This window comes from Megascapheus bottae, chromosome 7, assembly GCF_031878675.1.
Source record: "Megascapheus bottae isolate mThoBot1 chromosome 7, mThoBot2.hap1, whole genome shotgun sequence".
Lineage (NCBI taxonomy): Eukaryota > Metazoa > Chordata > Mammalia > Rodentia > Geomyidae > Megascapheus > Megascapheus bottae.
The window spans coordinates 78,177,620-78,202,460 of record NC_143515.1 but is presented as its reverse complement, the minus strand read 5'-3'; the positions used below and the strand labels follow the sequence as shown (position 1 = coordinate 78,202,460).

Below are 24,841 nucleotides of genomic sequence, written 5' to 3'. Positions count from 1 at the left end.
CCTAGTGGTAGAGTGTTTGCTTAGCATGCATGAAGATCGGGGTTCGATTCCTCAGTACCACATATGTGGAAAAAAGCCAGAAGTGGTGCTGAGGCTCAAGTGGTAGAGCTCAAGACGTGAGAAAGTCCAACGACAGTGCTCAGGCCCTGAGCTCAAGCCCAGGACTGGCAAAAAAAAAAAATAGCACCAGTTAATTGTACAAGAGAATTTCATTTTGACATGCCTATATAAACACAAAATAAACCTTGGTCAGTTTTACCTTCAGGCTGGCCATTCTGAAGAGCTCTCGGTTTTCGAAGATCCATTCCTGACACTCCTGGACTCATCTGCTATCACGGCTGTCACTGGAGGGTGCCAGCCAGAGCCACAGAGGTTAGAGGGCAGTGTTCTTCAGCTGCCCAAGTTCCTTGCAGAGAAGCGGCTACCTGGGACCTGCTAGGACTTGGGGTCTTAATATGAAGCGTAAGTAAGACTCAAGACACAGGCCCATCTATGTATTTTAGTCTGGTAATGAGTATATTTCTCTCTGGACAATGTCACCCCTTCCTTTGTTCTCTCCCAATGAAATCTTATTTAATTATATTCATTTTTTTCTTTTTGTCAGTGGTAGGGCTTGAACTTAGGGCCTGGGCACTGTCCTTGGGTTCTTTTGCTCAAGGCTAGTGCTCTACCAATTTGAGCCACCACTCCATTTCCAAGAACTAAGATTTTAAAATAATACCAGAAAGTGGTTTTAGTATTGGGTAGGGGAAAGAATAAAAAATTGAAGAGCAGAGCTGGGAGGGCTTCCCTAGCATACATGAAGACCCAGGTTCAATTCCTTGGTACCGCATATTCAGAAAAAGCTGGAAGTGGTGCTATGGCTCACGAGGTAGAGCTCTAGCCTTGAGAAGGACAAGGACGGTGCTCAGGCCCTGAGTTTAAGCCCCAGGACTGGCAAAAACAAAACTAAGACTAAAAAATGAAACAAAAAAAAGAAAAGAAAACTGAAGAGCAGAGTAAGGGACAGGTTATACCCAGTGATGGCACTGGCCCGTGCACCCTGGCTGGGTACCCCCGGCCCAAGGGCAGCTGGTGGGAGGGGCCCCACGGCTGGGTCCTCACTCAGCTACAGTAAAGGAGAAGCCAAGGCTGTGAGGCCAAACTCTGAGGGACAGTAATGGTTTCCCGGTGGCACTGCTTCTCCTCCAGCAGGGGAATACCACTCACAGCAGCCAACCTAAGCAGGGGCCCCAGTCAGGGCGGCACCTGTCTCCCGGACCACTGTCACTGGAGGATGCTGGGACCACACAGGTGCTCCCAGCAGCCCTACTTTGTTCCTCATTGCCCCATCACAGAGAAGGGCCTTGCCAGGGTAGGGACTGGCTAATGAAAGGATAAAGGGTCGCACTCTCTCCCACCTCTCCATCTCTTGCTACTACTTCAGGTTTTTTTTCCCTCGACTTCAGGAAGGCTCAACTGTGGGGAAGCTCCACGATTCACTGCTGCCAGTCTCTCCCATCACGGAGATGCAGCTCTATGGGTCCGGGACAGAGGGATCTGTTGCCATGGTGATGCCCAACTCCACAAGTCTCGTCAATTAACCCCACTATCTTCAAGTCTTGGCTCTGCCACTTACCAGCCAGCTCTCTGTCCCCCCAGGAACTGTTTCCTTGGCACAGGCTCATTGGCTTTAGAGCAGCGTCCAGGCATAGCTGGACTCATACTCAGCACAACCAACTTGGCCTGGAGCAGGGCTGCCCTCTCTCCCTTCTTCCAGGTTCCTCCAGCACCTCCCTTCTGTCTGGCCTCACGAAGCCTGATCCCCCTGAAGTTGTTCCTTTCTGTGGCATGTCCCTAAGGGCTGTATTTCCACAGTTCATGCATTTGAAGCGATCGTACCGTCTTTACCCTTACCATATAGATCTGTGCCTCCAAGTGCACGTGGCATGCCAAGAGAGCACTGGCAGGCCATCCTGATCCCTCTACTATGGCGGTGGTACCTGGCAGCAGCCTCACAGTGGTGGGAGGAGCTGCCCGCTGCAAGTATGGAGGCATCAGACAGCATGCCGATGGTGGCTGACCCTGGAGGACTCAGCAAGACCGTGCTGGGCATCATGGGCACAATATTGGTGGAGGGAGGAGCCACGAACTTGGGCGAATCTCTAAACCCCAGCTGTGAAATGAAGGTAGTGAAGCCAGCCAGCCTTTGATGCCTGGAGCCTTTCCTGAGAGGTAGGCAGTGCTACCGCTCCTATCCTACAGGCAGGAAGACTAGGACTTCCCAGGAGGGAAGACCCTGCAAGCCGAACCCCACATCAGATGAGACAGTTCACGTAAAGCAGTGCCAGGTGGTGCATGGCACGTGTCAGTGTGATGCCACATGCGTGGATGCCGTGAAGGCCTGAACAGAAGAGGAGGAGCAAGGGTGGTAAGCTCCATGACTGCTAGGACACTGCTGGCCTTCGACTGACTGCAGACTCCTCTAAGGCACTCGCCCTTCTTGGACCTCCAGTCTGTGACTTTCAGGACTAGAACTCACATCACCAGCTCTCCTGGGCCCCCAGCCTGACACTTGCAGAGCCTGGGAATGCTCAGCCTGCCTCTTTCCTTCCTCCCTTCTCTAAGAGCTTTGTGGCGCAGTCTCACTGTGTAGCCCACACAGGCCACACATTTGACACCCTTTTCCCTCTGCAGCGCAGGGATCACAGCTGAGTGTGATCACGCCTGGTCCTTAGCTCCATACTGGTGTGAGCCAATCCCTACAATACATCTCTCTCTGAGTCCTGTTGGCTCTCTGAAGAACAATCAGTGTTGTCAACCCCAGGGCTGGCTGTCCAGTGACCTCCCGAGGCTCCCGAGTGCCAGGCGCCGTGGACGTGATCACCGAGCACTTGGGGGCACTGGCGTAGTCCCGCCACCAGGATCACTAGTGAGGAGCAATGTGGTTTCCCATTATGCCAGAAACCTGCAACGTGAAATTTGCGTCTTATGGAGAGGTTTACAGTCATGCCTTTAAAGATGATTTTTAAACAAACCTGTAGTCACGGTAACCCTCTTAAAACAAGATGCGACCTGGCTGGAGAACCTGAGAGCTAATTACAATAGTGCTTTGTATTTAGCCACCCCTTTCTTCTGTTTTATGGACCTCCCTCATTAAGCTCCACAAACATCCTCTGAAGTCTTTGGGGGACAGATACTATAAAGCCCATTTTACAGATGCAGGCACCAAGGAACGGGTAAAGCTAAGTGACTTTGCCACTAACTGGCAGCTCAGCCATGAGCAAGTCTGGGCCAGACCCAACTCTCCTCTTGTTTCCTCTGTTGTCTTTACTAATCAGGCTCCATCCTGGATTTGCAAAGCCCTCCATCATTAAAGGATTAGTTTCCCACAGCCTGGTCCGGGATTCCAGACTCTGCTGCTCTGGATCTGCACAGACTGCGCTAGACAGGAGCTGCAGGCCCAAGGAGGCAGGGGGAAGCATGGAGAGCATCGAGGGGCCAGGCAGGGGAGAGGAACTGAGTGTGTGGAGCCCCTGAAAAGGCCACCTGGTTGCTGTTTACACGATCAACCTAACAGAGACACACGATAGCAAGCCATGCCTGTCCATTCCGAGTCCTCTACTTTGTCCTAGCCGTCTTGGCCATGGCTCAGGCCCTTTGTAGGTCAATTCTGTCGTACAAGACCTCAGGGGATTCGGGTGCTCCCTGCGCTCTCTCTGCTCAGAATGTTCTCCCGAGTATCCTGGACATGACGTCTTTCCTTAGACCACAGCCTCTCTATAGTCCTACCCTGACTCCAGCTGATGTCAGTGGCCACTGGCCCCTCTCAGATTGCCCCATTCCACACCTCGCTAGTCCCGATGTTGTCTCGTGAAAATGGGGCACGAGGCAGTGGCTGTACAAACCATGCTCAGATGGGTGGTAGCTGGGATAAAGAAGAGGCCGACAGGCCAATTCTACCAGAGGGCAAGAAAGTCAGACTTGGCAAGATGGGGACTAGCTCCCTCCGCCTAGCTTTAGGAGAGGAGATGAGGGACTGAACTGGGGGTCTTGGCACGCAGGGAAAGACTAAAGTGGGCAATGGAGTGGGGCTGGTTGGACGGGGTGCAGAGGGGAGGGTGGTGTTCCATGTGCGCACTGCAAAGGGGTGAGAAAGCCACTGAGGAGGTGGGGCCAGGAACCAGGCAGTACGCGAGGGGGTGACCGGGGAAGTCCATTCTGGCAGGTGTTCCGGCCAGCTGGACCTGAGGGGCCTACAAGTTCTGGGATTCATAATTTTGTCTGCATCTAAAACAAACTCAAGGCTACTACAAAAATATAGTTGGCCTCTCTCTTGCCCTTTGGCTTTGAAGTCCCATCTGGATTTACAAAATAAGTCACAAACAGGGTCTGGAACTAATGCCCGTCAGAGAATGACAACTTCCTCCTCCGTGCCACGCAGTAAGGGAATTCTCACTGGGCAGGAAGCCTAGAGCAGGGGCCAGCACAGCGAGGGAGGGGCAGCTGGAGTTCCACTGGGCAGCTCAGGCTTCAGGCCACTGCACCCATCATCCCCTGTCTGCCTTGCCTCTCTTTTCTTCTTTTTTTTTCCCCTCTTTCCCCCACCCTGACCCCACTTCTTTCTTCCTTACTTTCTGTGTCAGTCCTGGGGCTGGAAGTGGGATTGGGCGCAGTTCCTGAGTTTTTGGTTCAAGGCTAGTGCTTTACCACCTGAGATACATCTCCAGTTCTGGCTGGTTTTTTGGGTGGCTAACTGGAGATAAGTGTCTTATGGACTTCTTTTCTGCTAGGCTGGCTTCAAACTTTGATTCTTAGATCTCAGCCTCCTAAGTAGCTAGGTTCATAGGTGTGATGCTCAGCAGTCTTTGTCTGTCTCTCTGCCAGTTGTGGGGTTTGAACTCAGGGTTTGGACTCTTGTCCCTGAGCCTTTCTATGTTCAAGTGGTAGAGCCACTGGAGTCACAGCACCACTTCTAGCCTTTCCTGTCTGGTTTATTAGAGATAGGAGTCTCATGGACTTTCCAGCCTGGGCGGGCTTTGAACTATGATCCTCATATCTTAGTCTCCCGAATCAATGGGATTATAGGTGTGAACCACTGGTGTCAGGCTCCTTGCATGTTTTTTTCTTTTTCTTTTTTGGCCAGTCCTGGGGGCTTGAGCTCAGGGCCTGGAGACTGTCTCTGAGCTTTCTCAAAGCTAGTGCTCTACCATTTGAGCCACAGCACCACTCTGGCTTTTTTCTACGTATGTGGTACTGAGGAATCGAACCCAGTCTTTGTGCATGCTAGGCAAGCACTCTACCAAACTCCCGGCTCCCCTTGCATCTTTTAGGGGTACTCATGAACAGCATGGTATGTCTTGAGTAAGCAAGCAACACCGGACCCAACAGTTCATTTTAACTGCACTTATTCATTTTGGAAAATTTGTTTGTAAAGAAAACTGATTTTAATAAGACATTATTGGGCTGGGAGTTTGGCCGTGTGGTAGAGTGTTTGCCTAGCATGCACGAAGACCTGTGTTCGATTCCTCAGTACCACATACATAGAAAAAAGCCAGAAGTGGTGCTGTGGCCTTGAGAAAACCCAAGGAGAGTGCTCAGGTCCAGAGCCCAAGCTCAGGACAGGCAAAAAAAAAAAAAAAAAAAAAAAGAAGAAGAAGAAATTACCATGGCTAAATTTTTCCTACATGTTCAAAGAGGTGTATAGTTCTTAAACCAAATCATTCTAGGTGCTTAAATATAAGGACCCTGTAAATATAAGGCCAAATTCATGTTCTTCCAAAGGAGAACAAAATGATACCAATTTGTACATAAACTTGATAGGAGATTGGGTGTGGTGTGTATGCCTGTCACTTTAGCACCTGGAAAGCAGAGACAGAAGGATAGCGAGTTTAAGATTAGCCTCAGCTAAATAGCAGGTTTTTAATAAAAAACAATTTTTAGAATGTCAAATAATCAAGAAGTATGCATTCACAGTATTTATATAAAAATTAAAGCCCTTATTCTAAGACTTTGCTGTCTTTTTCCAAAATTCTGAATTGAATTTAGTCTCTCCAAGATACAATATACACAATTTACTTGGGTTTTAACTTCACTGCCACATAGGTTAAGCTGGGTTTGAAAAATCACTTCATAATCAAATTATCAAATTTTTTTAAAAATGATTTTTTTTCTTCTTTTTTCTAATGATCTACAAGTTTACCAGAGAGGGAAGGAAGAGAAACCTGGGAGGTGAGGGGCAGGAGTAAGAGCCTGGGCTTAGAAGACATGCCTGGAACATAGATTCCCCCCACATCTGTAGGGCCTGTCCATAAAGGAAAGAGAAAAGTAACTGGACATGGAAGTCCACCCAGCCCTCTGAGGGTGGTCCACCGGCAGAAGTCTGGCAAAGAAGCTGGAGAGGAAAGCAGTAGGAATACTAGCCCAAGACAGGCTGCTTGCCAAGATGACCAGTCCTGTTCTGTGAGCACAACCTACACTCTACACACTCGCCCTGGAAACAGACCTGCTCTCAGACCACAGCAGTGGACTTATGACCTACACTGGCCCCTGCCTCTGTGGCAAGCTAACCTGTCAGAAGCAGAACAGACCACAGGAGAAAAAAGAAACCCAAGAAAAGTGGGAAAGGACTACTGACAGAGACAGGGAACCATAAGAGAAAGGTGGAAAGAAGGCAAGAGGAAGAGACAGCATGACAGCTGGATAGGAGATGCTCATAGACTCAGACTTGAAAAGCCAATCTAGAGTTAGTATTTCACTTGAGCATAAAGAAACAATGAAAAAAACCCCAACTGTATTAAAGATACCTTCAAGCTGGCTCTCATGACTGTAATACTAGCTACTCAGGAGGCTGAGATCTGAGGATTGCAGTTCCAGGGGAACCTGGGCAGAAAAGTCCCTGAGACTCTTATCTTCAATAAACTACTCAGAGAAAGCCACAAGTGGTGCTGTGATAGAGTGCTAGCCTTGAGCACAAAGAGGCTTAGGGACAGCACTTAGGCCTTGAGTTCAAGCCCCAGGACCAGCAAAAAAATTAAAAAAGAAATTAAAAAAGAATTAAAACAAAGAGATACCTTCCAAACCACGAATCCAACGTTCATCTCGAAATTAACCAAGGCAGCTGTTCAAATGAAAGCATTTATTGTTATGTGCCCTTCCCATTAAGTTAATCCTCAACTGTACTTAAGCAGAAAAATAATCTTGTATCAAGTTAAAATAACCAGTAGCTCCATTACCATTATTTGTCCTGTTAGTATAAAAATATCCTAAACACAGAGACAAGAAACAAATCTGTCCACATAAATTTAAAAATGTAAACAGGGCCAGTACCCAACGCCAGGCAACACAGGATGGGACTGAGGAGGTCGGGCGGAGAATGGCAGTGGCCATGACAGGACATGACCAGCCCCTAAGACATGACAATTCGGTTTGCGGCCCAGGGCAGACCTTTTGTTTCCCTGTCACCTTCTGTGAGGGCGATGCTTTACTCAGTTACGCCAGGGAGGAAGGACTGTATTTGTGTCTTAGGAAAGGAGCGCCCTAGTTGCTGTGGGGTGCCAGCTGGAGTTCCTGTCTGGGTCCCTTAGCAGGGCCCAGTGGTGCTTCCTAGCCCCACGCAGAGTCACTTCCAAGTCAATGAAAGGGCCGGCCTCTTCTGGGTCTGGATCTCAGGTGACCAGCAGACCGGCGAAGCTTCTTCCTCTCTTGTCGGTGCAGTTTCTCAGCCTCCTGCTGCTTCTTTTGCTGTTCCGACTAAGACAGAAAGTAAGAAAATGAGCAGAGGCAAAGGGAAAACAAGGGGCAGCACTCCCTTGGGGACCTTCACATACAGCAGGGGCACCACCAGTCACGGGCCTGCCTACAGATCCATGCTGCGCTGGCCAGGCCCTGGCTCTGCCCTGGCAAGGAATGGCAGGACCTGGCAGGACTGGTGAGAAACAGACCCTCTTACCACTGCTGGAGAAGCAGTTCTAAGCCTCTGGGCCAGGGGAAACTCCCCACACAGTCTGGTTCCTGTGTGGCAGCCCCGTCTCACTCCTGGATGCTTTGGGAAGGCCCACGGAAGAACCACTGTGCAGCAAATGCCCACCTTCTTTTGTTTTCTGCTCGTAAGCCAGACTATCAGTGTATTTCTACTATCTTAAAACCAAACCAAAACAAAAGAAAAATTTTGCACTTAACTGAACACTCATTCACCAAAACTAGTTCCAAAGAATTTGGCTGTTTCAAAAAAAAAAAAAAATCACATTTGACTTGAAAGCAGAGATTTCTCTTATGAAAGAAACCCTGCTGAGGAGTTGAGCAGACAAGGAGGGCGGAGGGCCTCCGGCTGACCCGGGGAGGTACCCACATGAGTCCTTCATGCTCACCTACTCACTGGAGAGTGTGGCCTGTCCCCCCTCCCCCCCCAGACACCAATGGGGTTATGACTTTCAGCAGAAATCCTTAGAAGAGGTTCTGTACAAAGTCCAATGTTTTTCAGCCACAGTTGAGGAAGCAACTTCGGCAGGTGAGCTCAGCCATACTGGCTAGAAGGGCCTGCGTGGTACAGAGGCCAGGCCTGGGCAGCCATGGAGGTTGGGAGGTTCTGCCTCAAAGCCTCTACAGTGTCGGCTTTGCTCAGAGCCTTTTCTTTTTTTTTCTTTTTTTGTTGGTCATGGGGTTTGGACTCGGCCTGAACACTGCCCCTGAGCTCTCTTCAGCTCAAGGCTACCACTCTACCCCTTGAGCTGCAGTGCCACTTCTGGTTTTCTAGTGGTTAATTGGAGATACGAGTCTCCAGGGCTTTAGTGCCCGGGCTGGCTCTGAACCACGATCCTCAGATCTCAGCCTCCTGAGTAGCTAGGATTACAGGAGTGAGCCACCACGCCTAACATATCTCAATCCCCCCCCCCCCCCAGTCCTGGGCTTGAGCTCAGGGCCTGACTGAGCCCTGTCCTTGGACTTTCTCAAGGTTAGAGCTCTACTGCTTGAGCCTCAGCACCACTTCCAGCTTTTTTCTATGTATGTGGTACAGAGGAATCGACTCCGGGTCTTGGCATGCGAGGCAAGCACTCTACCACTAGGCCACACTCCGGGCCCCTATATCTCCATCTTTATATGTGTAAGTACTGGGACTTGAACACAGGGCTTTATTCTCTCTTTGTTTTTTTTTTTGCTTTAAGGCTATTTTTTTTTTTTTTTTTGCCAGTCCTGGGCCTTGAACTCAGGGCCTGAGCACTCTCCTTGGGCTTTCTCAAGGCTAAAGCTCTACCACTTGAGCCACAGCATCATTTCTGGCTTTTACTATGTATACGTGGTACTGAGGAATTGAACCCAGGTCTTCATGCATGCTAGGCAAGCACTCTACCACTAGGCCAAACTCCTGGCCCCATTTCCAGCTTTTTTATGTTGTTGTTGTTGTGTGTGGGGCTTGAACTCAGGGCCTGAGCACCGTCCCTGAGCCTCTTTGTGCTCAAGGTTACACTCTATCTTTTGAGCATCTATCTAGAGCGTCACTTCTGTTTTTGAGCAATTATTTGGAGAAAAGAATCTCATGGGGACTTTTCTGCCCAGGCTGGCTTTGAACTGCCATTCCCAGATCTGTCACCTGAGTAGGTAGGATTATAGGCATGAGCCCCTGGTTCCCAGCTCCACTTTCGGTCAACTGGAGATAAGAGTCTTTTGGATTTGTCTGCTCTGGCTGGCTCTGAAATGCAGTGCTCAGATCTTAGCCTCCTGGGTAGCTAAGATTACAGGTATGAGTTATTATGGCCTGGCTTTGTATCTCAATCTTAAAAAGGAAGCAGAGGTGGGATTCTGGTTATTCTTTCTGCTCTGGTTGGTGACTATATTCAGGGTGAACGAGAAGACACCCCCCCCCCCCCGTTGCCAGTCCTGGGGCTTAAACTCAGGGACTGGGCACTGTCTCTGAGCTTCTTTTGTTCAAGGATAGCACTCTACCTCTTGAGCCACAGGACCACTTCAGGTCTTTTCTGTTTATGTGGTACTGAGGAATCAAACCCAGGGCGCTTCATGAATGCTAGGCAAGCACTCTACCATTGAGCCACATTCCTAGCCCAAGAAAATCTTTGTGAGACTAAGACCACATGACTTAATATGTCAATTACTAGCAAATATGTAAGCAGCTTACTTTCCTACAATATGCAGAAGGCACTATTACTGCAGTGGTTAAAGAAATGGATCTTACAGAACAGCTTAGAATAGCATCACTACTGGCAGAGCCACATAGGAGAGCATGGAACATCAGATAGGCCTGACATAAATGTACCAGCACAGCCCTCACCTTTAAAGTTCAGAGAAGTATTAGGTACTCTGTTATATCCTTAGATGGTTAAAACTTCTGTTTAGCCATGCTTTAGCTCAAGCCTCAGAGCAACCCAGAAATAAGGCAGAGGTCAATTCCAATGGAGGCCGACTTCCAGCTCTCTGAGGCCGACTTCGAGCTCTCTGAGGCCCTGACTCCCTGGGTTACCAGAATACTCCTCAATCTGCTTCCCCTGCCTGTTTACTGTGAGGGACTCTGGTCACAGGGAAAATGCTAGAACCAGGAACACAACTTCCCCAGGGAGGGAAAAATTCAGGAAACAGTCCTGATATCTGATGGACATACCACATTACTAGAAGTGTATTGAAAGTAATTATTAAACACAACTCACCCTCTTTAATGTGAATGTCAGCTGCTTGCTGCCAACAGTTGTGTCAGATACAGTCAATGTTCCATTTTTTGCTTCGAGTTTCAAACGATCTTCCAGGGTTTTGCTGTAGGAAATTTAAAAGAATGACATATTAATTAACATATGTCCATCTGCCAGCTAGGATTAATCATGTGAAGAAATCTTTGCATACATGGGTAAGATGAAATATCCTTCACTTCAGGGAACTCACACTTGACATCTACATCTAAACAACGGCTAACAGCCATTGGATAGCTAAGTTCAGTTTCAAGAGCTTTAGTGACTGTTACTATTTAATCATATTTCCAAAGTCAAAGTCTGTGGCATACTTGGATCTAAGGTGTGTTATACCTGAGCCAGACACGAGGTGGGTATCTGAGCATTTCACTCTCTTCTCTTCCACAAGGAAGTAAATACACAGACCTGGTTTCCCTGGCCCTCAGCAAGTCCTCACCTTTAGCATGGATCCACATGATTACACAGATAGGAACTGAGAGTAATTTTACTTGATTACCACCTGATCTTCTAACATGCTTTATCCCAAAGTTAAATTTTCTTCTTCTTCTTCTTTTTTTTTTTTTTGGTGGGTTGTGGGACTTGAACTCTGGGCCTGGGCATTGTCCCTGAGCTCTTTAGCTCAGGGCTACCACCTTACCCCTTGAGCCACAGTGCCACTTCCGGTTTTCTGGTGGTTAATTGGAGATAAGAGTCTCATGGATCTTTAGTACTGGGGCTGGCTTTGAACCATGATCCTCAGATCTCAGCCTCCTGAGTAGGATTAGAGGCATGAGCCACCACACCCAGCCATCTTACTTCATTTCTTGATCATATTTTCCAGACTTGCAGTATCCTTATACAATGTGTTATCATTTGTTGTGTCTTGTAATTAATGAATAATGCCCAAGCTTTCTAGTAGCTGTGTTGAACTTTAATGTTCCTATTAGCTATATAATACTTCATTGCATGTCGCTGTAATAATCTTCATTTGTTTTTGGTTGGTTGTGGGGCTTGAACTCAGGGTCTGGGCATTGTCCCTGAGCCTCTTTGTGCTTAAGGCTAGTGCTTTACCTGTCGAGGCATAGTGCCACTTCCTTCCCTGAGCTTCTTTTGCTCAAAGCTAGCACTCTACCACTTGAGCCACAGCTTCACTTCTGGCCTTTTCTGTTTATGTGGTACTGAGGAATCATGCAGCTAGGAAGCACTCTATCACTAAGCCACATCCCAGCCATGTTAACTTGTTTTACAGAGGAAACAAATTGAACAACCGGATTAAGTAATTAAGCTTTAAGATAAATCCTCCTGCCCCCATCTCATTTTCCCTACTGGGCACTGGACTCAGAGCCTTGTTCTTCCCAGGTAAATGTTCTAACACTGAAGCCCCTGCCCAAGATAGTATTTTCAGTGAGTTTAAACAGCACTGCCTCTTCTAGAAATGGCGAAAGCAGCACATTCCCATCCTGTGAGGAGACTGGCAAAGGGCAGAAGGGAGAAGAACAATAACAAAAAAAGAAGTTTTCTCTTCTACTATTTCCTCCTTCCAAGAAACAATGATTGGAATACATCATATACATGTCTGGAAAGGTCACAATGAAATCACCCTAGTATGCTTACTATATGCTAATAAAACCCCAAACAATAAAAATAAGTAAAAAGCAAAAGAACGTCCCTTTCCTTTTTGCCTCTCCTTTGTACCAACCTTAGTAAATGCATCTTTCCAAAGCTAGTAGAAGAAAATAAAGAAGCAAAACTTGAGAGAATAGAAAAGACGGCCTGCTGCCTGTGCAGTGATCCCATCTTTCTTTCCTGAAGTAGGACTGAGGAGAACACCTCCTGAACAGACATCTCACAGACTGGGATACTCCTTTGAAACCATACAGCTAGTGTTTGATGTTCACACCATGAGAAATTTATCTCATTTATAACTGGGAGTAATGTTCTAAACATAGCTTCTTTATGTAATTTGAGACATAAAGTGGTTAGCATAAAAGTGCTACTCTTTTCTAAGCAATAATGTTATTAAGAAGCACTTTTAAAGTACTTTTCATCTTCAAAGTTCTTTACAGACTGACTAATTAATCCTTTCAACATCCCTGAGACAGAAGTATTTATCCTTTATAGATGGCAGAAAGGGCGGTAAGATGTTAAATGACTGGCCCCAGGCCACATAAGGATCCAAGTTTAAATCAGGCTTTCAGTGTAGGCATTTCTGGTTTCCAGGTGTGTGTCCGACCATACTTGATTTATATAGTTCTGTTCAGGAAGCTGTCCATTAGGCTGCAAATGACAAGGCCCACATGATGAACTGATGAAGTTAAGATTTGGCTCTGGGGATGGAATTCAGAGTGTTGCACTTGTTAGGCAAGTGCTTTGCCATTGAGTCACATCCAAATCTGTCATTTTTTTTTTTAAAGACAAACTGAAGCGTACACATGTAAATTATGTCAGCCCGAGAAAATTCCTCTGCCTGTCCATTTTTTACCTTGTTCTTCATTTTTCTAGCTATAATCTCAGAGCTTCAAAGTTAGCATGAATTCTGAGTCGCCATGGAGCCGCTGAGCCAAAGTGGACATGAAGAACATTAATTTGGGAAGAAAAAGACTTTTCAAGTCAATTGTGGGAAATTACTACTCTTTTAAGAATGACCTTATTTCCTCCACGCTAGGGTATATAAACTCTAGTTTTCTTCCCTCAATGTACTTTCAACGCATACAAGTGAAAACTTGTTCTGTCTAGGCTACTTGGAAAGGCAAGCTGGGGTTTAGAATGAGCCATGGCAGGAGATCAGAGACAGCCAGGGACGGTGGAGAGATTCCTACATTAAAGCAAGTTCTACTTCCTCCCTTTGAAAGTCAGTCTGCTGTTATGTGGCTGCCACCCCGCAGTGCAGCGTCTGCTGCTGAGAATGACTGTTGAGATGACAGCAACGGCAGGAAGGAGACAGATGGGGCTGCATCACATGGAGAAACCCCTGCCACAGAGGAACAAAATGCAGGGAAGGGCCTGTGGGAAGGACAGACTGCCTCCACCCCCACCTTGTCCCATCTAGTCTTCAGGTCTAGATAGCAGGGTGTTTTCTACTCAGTAACAAAATTCAAAATGTAGGGAATAATCTAACTTAAGAAAAGATAGCTACCCCAACTCATCTCAATTGTTAAGAAAAGATACTGATCTGAAGAATGCAGAGGACTCAGGAAGAACCTAAGTTATTAATAAGGCTACCTTAATATAAAAAAGTGGGCATAAACTACAAGGGGGAAAATCAAAATAGATAATTCAGTAAATGCCCCAGAAAGGGGCGTACTTCTTTGAGGTCTTAAAATACATATACATGCTACAATTTCTCTAATTAAAAACATTTAATTAAAAATCATGCTCTTTAACTAAAGTTTTAAAATTGCTTTGCAGGGAGGGGAAGCAGGAGAGCAGAGGGTAATATGAAGATACAGGATTCACAAGAGTTAAGTGCAGAAAAATAATCTATAGGTTATCTTCAAAAATTAAAAAAATATTTTAAAATGTATTTTTAGTGATTCGGAAGTGACTAATATTGGGAAACTTTTACCTATACCATAAAAACTATTAAAAACATGGGAATACCTGCGTATTTTGGAGGGCGATTTGGCAATGCCTGTCACACACCCCTTTGAAACTAGCAAAGCCTATCACCAGGAGTATATTCTAAAGCAACACATACACATACACACACAATGGAGCAATGCATACACACACAGTGTGGCACGTTCATCTTAGGAATGATTCCTACCATGATGCGTAACTGTCGAGAGCACATTAAACACAATGATCAGCATGACCCATTTGTGTTTAAGAAAGGAAAGCTCCAGGCACATGGGAGCAAGTGCGACATACTCAGGATGCATGCACCCAAGACTGGAAGTACACAGGACACCTCTGGGCTACATCCCAGCAGGCTGGGATGCTGCTGGTGCATGCTACTTCTTTCAACTGGAAGTGTGGAATTCATTTCAGAACTAGATTTTAGAAGGTTCACACTTCACTCTGAGGGACTTCCGCTCCTGTCATTATCTATCAATGAGGAAACTTAGCTGAAAGGGGGAAACAGAGGGCAATGCTGACATCCCACCGAAGAGCCCTGCTACTGAATTGCCCATGAAGATGAGGTCCTTGAAGGCAGAAACTATTTTCAAACATCTTTGAATTTCAGGACCTGCCACAGGCCAGCTACTTCATAGCATGCTTTCACACACTGAGTGGACAGGCCGCGCAGCAGCTAGAACCCATCCCTCGCACACCACCACAGACAGACACCACAGAGCTCACAGACATCTCCACTGCTGCTTCCTGCAGGCCACGCTGCCCCACCAAGGGGAGACCAGTCAGTAAGCACTGCCCAGCCGACCCACCAAGGAAGCAACAGCGCTTCCTCCACCTTGGAGGGAACAGGCCATATCACTGCCACCCCTGAGGGTTCCTTTTGACGTCATGTTAAGTTAGTAATCAGTGTGGTTGGTGTGGCTCTCTCTCTGCTCCTGTCTAACTCTGACTGGGATGATGGTCACCATTAAGTTTCCACTTTCTCCACACACGTTCTAAAACTGAGTTATTTTGTTAAACGTTTTTGAAATAAGAGACCATTAATGCTTCTGTTTTTTAATTAATTAACGTCCAGTACCAGGGTTTGAACTTAGGGCCTGGTACTCATTCAGCTTTCTGAACCACATCTCCAACCTGCTTTTTTTGCTGTTTGTTGTTTTTTTTTTTTGGTGGGGGGTGGGGTGGGTCATGGGTCTTGAACTTGGCCTGGGCACTGTCCCTGAGTTCCTGCAGCTCTAGGCTATCTCCCTACCCCTGGGCCTGGACACTGTCCCTGAGCTCTTCAGCTCAAGGCTACCACCCTATCCTTGAGCCAAGCCCCACTTCTTGTTTTCTAGAGGTTAATTGGAGATAAGAGTCTCGGGTCCTTTTGTGCCTGGGCTGGCTTTGAACCTTGATCCTCAAATCTCAGCCTCCTGAGTAACTAGGATTACAGGTGTGAGCCACCACCGCTTGGCTACATTTCCCCATCTTAAGCCTGCCCTTTTCTCTGCCCCTGTTCCGTGCCTCTCTGCTGCTCAGAGGCAATATTTGCCAGGACGGGAGTACCCCAAGGCCTGTGTCTTCCCTTCCTGTTCCCAGGGTACAGGATAGCACTTGGTTAATGCCAGTCTGATGAATGGCTAGGTAGAGAGGAGGATAAATGGGTAAATAATCCACAAAGTTAGCAAACTGTGCTGACAAGCTCATGCATTTATCTAAAACCCTATGACTACACAGAGCTTCCACTTGCTATGTAGTTTTTCCTTATAGAAAGCTGGGTAAGTCCAAGGGACATTTAAACAGAATACATTTACTTTTGATTCAGCCTTTTGTCAATGGCCTTGTGGTAACTCGCAGAACAAACATGAAGAATCACTTCATTCTCTGAACTATAATAGTTTCATGCTTCATGAAATAAGACTCAGATACTGCAAGTTCAGGATTTGCCACTATAATCCAGTCATGACTCGAATTCAGTAAGTAGTGTGTGCCAAGTGCCAGCAGACTGCAGGCTATTCATACCAAAGGGTTATTACTTTAAACAACAGGATTTTCCCCCTTCAGGCTTATATGATTACTGGTGCACTAGTTTTCTGGAAATGAATATTCAACTTAGTAAGAATGCTTAGTTGCTGTGTATCCATTCAGCTATTGTTTATTCTTAAATAGGGAGATTGTATCCTGTTTGCTTTTTACATTAAAGTACTGCTCTAACCCACAGACAGAGGGAAGCATGTGAGTGAGATTACTCACATTCCCACCCCCAAATCATTCCTCCCAATTCCCCTGGATACGCTCAAAACAAAGCTCCCAGTTTCCTGATATGGATTGGGGAGGAGAATGAGTTCTGTTTTTAGCAGATCTTGAAGAAGTGACTTCCTGAGTTGTCTCACGTGTAACCAGAGCACTAAGGAATCCAGCATTCAGTGATTAACTCTTCGTACTTAGTACGTCTGTACTAAGTACTATTTCAGGAGTGTTATTAAAATGGTAAAGCAAGACCAAAACATCAGATAATTTAACAAATCAATCCATCCACAGGATCAGAATAACAGCAACAAGCACACTTCCATTGCTTCTGAACAGGACTCTATCCAAATCAAGCCCCCAAAATAACAGTTATACAAAAGAGAGCTGACAAACACTCTTAGAGCAACCTCTTTGGAAAACTAGCTGCTTTTCAAAAGGCTACATCCAGACCTGCCATGTGACCAGCAGGCCTTCTCAGAGGTGAGATAGACTCTTGTAATGAAAACTTACATTCAGGCGGATTGTACCCAAACGTTCACAGCATTATGATTCATAATAGTCAAGAAGTAGATCCAGCCCAGATGCCACCGAGTAATGTGGCAAATATCTGTAGACAGGAATATTATTTGGTAATATTCACCCATGTTATGTCAAATGTCCCGTATTAGCTCTATGTTCTATGAGTCTCCACTTTGAGAATCTCTAGGCAAGGTATCGATAGATCTGGACATTTTGATGGCTAGATGGTCACAGGAGATGGCCATCCTGGGAGCAGCTGTGACGTGGAGAGGATCCTGCAGATAGTTGGAGGATGGGTTGAGGCCAGTGCTGTTTCTGCACCAGGTATTTTTCCAGCCCCCAGCTTTTCATTCAGGGAAAAACTGTTACTATGGCAAATGAACTTGTTTCATCCTAAAGAAAGTATACTAGGTCAAAGATGCTGGACAAAGTGCTGCATATTACACAATCCTATTTACATAAGTCAGAACAGGCAAATCTACAGAGATAGACTAGTGGTCATCTAATCTAGATGTGGGAAACAGGTGAGTTAGGGGGAAATGAGGGCTTGGGGTCTCTCTTGGGGTGATGAACTGACGCTTGCTGCACTCATAGGCCACACCTCCACAATCCTCCTGCCCCAGGTCCAGGACCACCATCGTACCTTCTGTCTCTATGTATCTGAACCCTAGTTTCATCTCTTATGTTCCTGCAAAGGTTTATGGCAAGTCTTCCACGTGACCTTTTCAATAATCATGTAACTGAGATGGAGTAAACATAAATAAGATTCTATTTTTTTTTTTTGTCCCCCAGTCCTGGGCCTGGGCACTGTCCTTGGACATTTTATGTTCAAGGCTAGCACTCTGCCACTTAAGCCAGAGTACCACTTCCGGCTTTTTCCTGGGAATCCAACCCCAGGCTTTGAGCATGCCAGATGAGCACGCTATCACTAGGCCACACTCCCGGCGCCATGATATTTTAATTATTAAAATATCTTTTTGTTAGCTGGGTGCAGAGTTGCTTATCTACAAATCTTAGCCTTCCTAAGGACGGTGGAAGATTTTGAAGTCAAGATCAGTCTGAGCTACATAGTAAAAGTTTATCTCAAAAACGGACAAATAGTCAAAAAATAAAGAATAACATTTTGTTGAGAGATAAAGAACTTATCATCTCTCAATTACTACTGGCTATAGGTTATAGCCTCTGATTTGTACAGCATGGAACAAGATACTTATCTGGAGGCTAGGAAACTCAGTGGGAAAAAACCAGGGACAACAAAAGAGTGTGCTTTTGCAGTTTAAGGTGTTCCAACTCAGATATCAGTGGCTCACACCTGTAATTCTAACTACTCAAGAGGCTGAGATCTGAAGATTAAGATTTGAAGATAGCCTGGGACCAAACAATCTGTAACGTTCATCATCGCTAACTAACCTGGAAAAGACCAAAAGTAGAGTTGAGGCTCATGTGGTAGAATGTCAGCCTTGAGAAAAAAAAAACCCCAAACCTAAGGCAGAATGCAAGGCACTAGGTTCAAGCACCAAAATAGAATAAAACAAAGTATTCTGTGGTTTATACCCCTGTACATAGGATTATTTCCCGTCTTTCAATGTAATATACTATAAGACTAGGAATTGATGCCTTTTAATGGTGACGTTTACCCCAGACTGGCCTGGTGCGTCCCTCAGGTCCCGTCTGCACCCTTTCCCTCCTCACGTCCCTGGAGCTAGACAGGAGCGTCATCTTTAGGGCAATGTGTGACAGGAAAGCAGGGGCTTGAGCACTGCCGGGGGGCCGGTACTTACTTCATCAGTTTCTGCTTTGTGGCAGAGTCTTTGAAGCTTCTGAACTCTTCTCCTGCTTTGATCTCATAAAACTGAGGCTTCAGCACTGTCTGCTGGTCCTCCTTCAGCTGCTCCCGCCGCTTCTCTCTTTCCTCCTGTTGCAGAAGTCTGCGTTGCTTCCGGACCTCTTCAACCCAGCCCTTCTCATCATCGGAACTTTCTGAGCTTTCTGCATCACTAGGTTTTCCTTCCAGTTCTTCCTCTTCTTCCTGACATTAAAAATAACAAAAAGAACTTATTTTCCCCAACCATTGACTTGTTATTTTCTTTTAAATATAATTAGCCCACTAGAATAAGTGACTGCTGCTATACTGCTTCCATCAATGAAAAAATCCTTTCATTAAATAAGACATACTCACAGACTTACTTATATGTTGGACAATTAGCATGCAAGTATCATCAGAAGCTTTCTAAATACATGAAAGATGGTTATTAAAGAAATAGTTGCAAGCTTAAATGATACAGAATACATTACTTTTTCACGAAGCTCTTGCTGCTCTAAGAGTCTTAGTTTCTTCTTCCTTTTCTCACTAATTTTTGAAACAAGTGGGTTCAAAAGCCTAAATTCTTCACTTTCTTCATCAACTTGGAAGTCGGGGTTCTCAAACATAACTTTAAATCGATCATCAGTGAGAATATTAGGAAGGCTCTGTAAGAAAAAGAAGAGAAAAAGTTTATAAATATTTAAGTTAATATCTGATTAAAATCTAACCAGAAAGATGGCTTTGAAAATCACTCACTGCTAAAATTCATATGAAGCATTTTCTTTTAATGTTTTTAGTGCAAAAAACACTTTTAACTTTTTTTTTTTGGTAGTCCTGGGGCTTGAACTCAGGGCCCGGGTACTTTTTGCTTAAGGCTAGCACTCTGCCACTTGAGCTACAGCACCACTTCTGGCTTTCCTGTGTATGTGGTATCAAGGAACAGGAACCCAGGGCTTCAAACATGCTAGCCAAGCACTCTTATCACTAGGCTTTGCTCCCAGCCCAAGAAAGCAATATTTTTGAAAAATGGCCTTTTTTTTCCCCTTTCTTTTCTTTCCCTTCCTCCCTCCCTTCTGTTCTTTTTGTCAGTCGTGGTAGCTGGGCTTTTTCACTCAAGACTACCATCCTACCACTTTGAGGCACAGCGCCACTTCTGGTTTTCTGGTAGTTTACTCAAGGTAAGAGTCTCATAGACTTGGGTAGGAGTTTGGTCTAGTGGTAGATTGTTTGCTTAGCATGCATGAAGACCCAGGTTCAATTCTTCGGTACCACATGTTTAGAAAAAGCTGGAAGTGGTGCTGTGGCTCAAGTGGTAGAGTTCTAGCCTTGAGAAAGCCCAAGGACAGTGCTCAGGCCCTGAGTTCAAGCTCCAGGACTGGCAAAAAAAAAAAAAAAGCATAGCAATCATATTAAATGAAAGTGAGTCAACTCCATATTCAAATTACAGAAAGAAATTGTCAATTAACACAGTGGGGTGGAGCTGTTTTTCAGGACAAGCTCACCATCACTGGTAAGGTTGCTTCCAGGTTTTCTTTGCTACACCATTTGATTGCTCTCAACCTCTCCAGGATACAGCACATTTTTCATATCAACTCTGACTACTCAGACCCAGTTGGACAGCTCAGGACTGACACTTGAATTCTTTTCATCTGTACTTTTTCTAAACAGAAAGCTTCTTGTAAACATCTAATCACTGAGAAGGAATAGTGTTCTCTCAGACTTAGGGCTCTCTCCTGTGTCTTCTTGGTAAGCTGTAGGCCTGGAAACCAGATCAAACAACTCCCTCAGGATTAGCCTGTCAGTGTCTGGCCTGAGACAGAGCTGGAAGAGGACAGACTGCTTGGACATCTTTTACTATTTGACCCTCCACTACTGAGAATATTAAAGTTGTAAGCATCTAAGTTCTGTTTGACAGAACTATACAAAAATCTGGTAAATCATTAAAATAAAATAGCCTGCTACTAGTTCTCAAACCTAATTTGTTAAATCCTGACCAAAATCCCACAAGCTTCCCTGATTCAATATCGTCTCCCAGATTTAGGCTCAAGGAAGAAATAAAGACAGGAAGATCTAGTTCCTGACCTCATCTCAAGAGGAATTAAAGAGTTACAGACAAGTCTGTACCTACAGGCATGATACAAGTTTGCAACAAGAGACAGTGCAGAAGGGTTCCCAGGGATATGGATCTGTGAGAAGGGTGGGAAGGAGGCTTCAGCAGACAGAAATGAGAATACTGAGATTTGAGCCGAGTAGCAGTGAACTATCTGATATTTTAAGACTGGCATACCTTGAAAAGGTCTTTTGATCATCTCAGGCTAAAAAGAATTTTAAATATGATGATATTACACTGAAAGTGGGTGAGAGGAGCCACTATAGAGAGAGAGGAGAGACAGATGATAACAGGGGTGTCTCAGTGAGCTCAGCTGAAGACAGAATCACACTGAAAAGCTAGCACAGCGTGGACATGGTGGGCTGCTGAGGGAGATCCAGGAAGACTTAGAGGACATGAAGAGAAAGAGGCAGGTGTGGACTCTGGTAATGCAATTCCTGAGGCCGTTAAGACACTTCTTACATTATTTCCTAGCCCCAGAACACCCATAGCCTAGAGATCTCAGATGCTGATTTCAACATGACGGAGCTGCTGTAGAACCCAAGAAGAGTGCATTCACACAGTGATCTGAAGGCTAACATGCAGAAAGGAACGCATATGGAAAATGGCTCTGAGCACCCAAACCTCTCAAATCAAACAGATCAAAGATGCCCATGCAACTCAAAGCATATGGTGAACTAAACATATGTATTTGCTAAAAGAATGATTAGTTCCTAATTAGCACTGTTTGGCTAACATCCAGATAATGCTTATTGATACTATGTGGTAGGTCACTTCTCATTGTGGGTTGCACATCAATTGTAAACAGCTTATTAGACTTTTACTATGTTATCAGTGGCAGCATATTTCCCTGCCTGCTTTCATTAAATTCCAGTAGCAACCAAAACAGAACAATCCTGCAAGATACTAACTTTCAAGTTAGGAGATATTGGGCTGTAAAGCTCTGGAGGTTTTGAAGAGCTCATTTCAAACGCAAGACTACTGACCTGCTAATAGATTAGTGACTCTTTGAAGTATTCTTTACAGTTATAATGAAAGATTCCTTCTCTCACTCAGGAATGATTTAAAAGCTTCCTTTTACATAAGATGAAACTGATAAACAACAAAATTACATAAACTTTGCTTATTTCTTTTCCCTTCACAGTAGTGAGGTCTGAACTCAGGGTCTCTCACTCAGCTTATGCTCTTACCACCTGAGCCATTGCTCCAACCCTGCTTTCTGCTGCTTATCTTTCTTTTTTGCCTATATTGGCTTTGAACCTCAATCCTTGTGATCTCAAACTCCTGAGTAACTAGGATCACAGGCAGGAGACCCCAGTACCTAGCTTTTCCTAGGAACAGCCTCATTTTTGAAGACTATGTACTGTGTCATCTCTGGAATGAAACTGAGCTGTTAACAGGGCCTGTTTTGGATTAGAAAGCCAATAAAAAGTAAATCAAGGGCACATTGTACAAATACTTCTTTCTAGAAAATTTCTGTGAATGAGAAGAAAACAAGTACTGTCTCAAAACTACTCTGGATAAATGTTTTGGGTTTTTTCCCTTTGCTTTTCTATACAAAAAATAAAACACTTGAATATACTTTGTTTCTAATGTGCTGAATAACAATATACTAATAACTCGACTCTAATTTTCCTATTTAGCTATACATTTATAAGGGACAGGATAAGAACTTCTAATAAAAACCATTAAAGGTTGGTGATTTCTCTTGCTGATGATGAGGACCACTTTGCCCGTTTCCAACTGTCATGCTGTCTAGCCTATCCTGCTCTAATGTGCATCCTGCCAACTTCAATAAGTCCCCTCCAGAAAGGGGAGAATGGGGCTAAGCTCCTATATCCGTATAATCACAAGGCTTGTGAAAGGGTCTAATGTACACAAAGGGGTAAGATGAAATTGAGCTCAGGTATTCTGAACTCTAACTTTAAGCCACGTAGGGACTCATGAGCACAAGACATACGTGGAATGCACGTGTCTCCTCCACCTGCCTGCCTGCTCCAAGCAGATGAGAAAACATGACTGGAGAGGCCCGGGAAGTCTTATACATCTGGAAAAACTACAAAAGTCTCTTTTACTCTGGACAATACCAACCAAACAAAGGACTAGCCCATATTCATTATATGATTGATCTATGTCTATTGTCCCACCAGAATAGGTAGGGAGTAGTTACATGTCAGCCTGGGTGAGCCCAGTAATGCAAAGTTGTAATAAAAATGGGCTATGTTAGCTGGGTGCCAGTGGCTGAGGTCTGTAATCCTAGCAACTCAGGAGACTGAGATCCAAGGATCTTGATTCAAAAACAGTCTGGGCAGAAAGTCCTTGAGATTCCATCTCCAACTTTGGGAGGCTAGCAAAGTTCAAACCCCAGAAATGACAAAACAAAACAAAAACCCCAAGAAAATAAGGTCAATTCTGGAATTGAAAATAAACTTCTTTCCCTTGACAAGAGTTTTCTTCTTGACATGTTTTTCCTATTTTCCAAACTTTCTATGTTTAGCAGATACTATTTTTTAAGTAACCAAGAAAGCAAGCACAGGTAAAACAAAAAAGAAACCACCCTTCAGTTATTAAGTAAAATAAATAAATAAGATACAGATCACTATCCAAAAATATACAGACAACTTAGAAAATCTTACCTTCACTTTCTTTTTCAATGTAGAGTTTTGCTTTTCTTCTTCTTCTTCAATTAATTTAAGGGCCAACTCTTTATTTACTTTTGGCAATTTCTATAAAAAAAGTTGTAATAATATATCCACATTTTAGCATTCAAAGTTAATAGTTCAAGGTATATATCTATCTATCTTCCCCCCCCACCAACCCAGTGCCATTCCAAGGGCTTGAACTCAGGGCCTGAGCACTCTCTCTTGGCTTCTCCCCCAACCCCCTGCCCTCTGGAGCTGAGGACAGAGCTAAGGGCCTTGTACTGGCCAGGCAAGTGCTCTTCTATTGAGCTAAATTCCTAACCCCTCTTGTTTTGCTTGTTTGAAGCTGGCACTTTATGTTTAAGCCACATCTTACTTCCAGCTTTTTGGTGGTTAACTGCAGATAAGAATCTCATGGAATTTCCCGCCCCCCTTCCCCAGGCTTCCAGAGCAGATAGGATTACAGGTGTGAGCCACCAGAATCTGGCTTAATTCTTATTTTTAAATTTCTCCAGAATAGGAAACAATGTAGATTCAAGGGTATAAGGCAGGTCACATGGCCTGAACATGTCCTCCTATGACCCTTCCCAGTATGCAGAGCTGCTTGACTGGCAGCCTCTGGGTAGAGGTGCAAGTGTCGGCAAATGAGCTACTAATACAACTCACTGTACTGTTCCATGCTCCCAGAATGGCAAAATTCTACAGAATAGTAGATGGCAATCTGACACTTGTTTAGGTACAGCTCTTAAAGCTTTAGAGGATCTATTGTCTTCTTCCACCTAGTTTGATGTTCCACAGTGCATTAAACACAATACTATAACACACACACACACACACACACACACACACACACAAAGCGTGCGCGTGTTTATGTGATATATCGTGTTACAAATATATTCACCATGCATGTATTTTAAGCTGATGGTTGCTTATTAAGTATTCATATCACTTAGTGATTGAACTTAATTGACTGGACGCCAGGGAGACTGGAAGGCAGGAGCAGGCTCGCCTAGACAGGAAGCTCCTCCCTGTCTGCTCAGTCTCTAGGCTAGCATCACACAGCAACAGCTGCTCACCAGGGAAGCAACAGGTGGATCCAGCAGTGGTGGATGTCAGTTTGCAGTTTCAACATGCCCAGGAGCCTCCTTGCTATGGCTCAGGAGTACCAGCCTGCTGCCTCTCCTCAGCTGTCTGGGTCCAGCCGTGAGGTGGCAGCTACTTCTGGCAGTGGCCACACCTTACTGCTCCAGGACGTGGTTCAGTCATTCATATGAATCCCTCTCTACCAACATTAGTGGTGTCATTT

General features: G+C 45.0%; 1 protein-coding gene across 1 annotated transcript in view; it reads right to left on the bottom strand.

The window, feature by feature from the left end:
* Nucleotides 1-7,092: 7,092 nt before the first annotated feature.
* Nol10 (nucleolar protein 10) overlaps nt 7,093-24,841 on the bottom strand; it is an 88,731-nt gene continuing 70,982 nt past the window's right edge. Inside the window, exons 17-21 of the mRNA XM_090337449.1 lie at nt 23,530-23,619; nt 19,275-19,448; nt 18,761-19,008; nt 10,638-10,740; nt 7,093-7,731 (exon numbers count right to left, since the gene is read on the bottom strand). Of these exons, the coding sequence (XP_090193575.1) occupies nt 7,612-7,731; nt 10,638-10,740; nt 18,761-19,008; nt 19,275-19,448; nt 23,530-23,619 (735 nt within the window). The 3' untranslated portion in view covers nt 7,093-7,611. The remainder of the gene's footprint in view (nt 7,732-10,637; nt 10,741-18,760; nt 19,009-19,274; nt 19,449-23,529; nt 23,620-24,841) is intronic.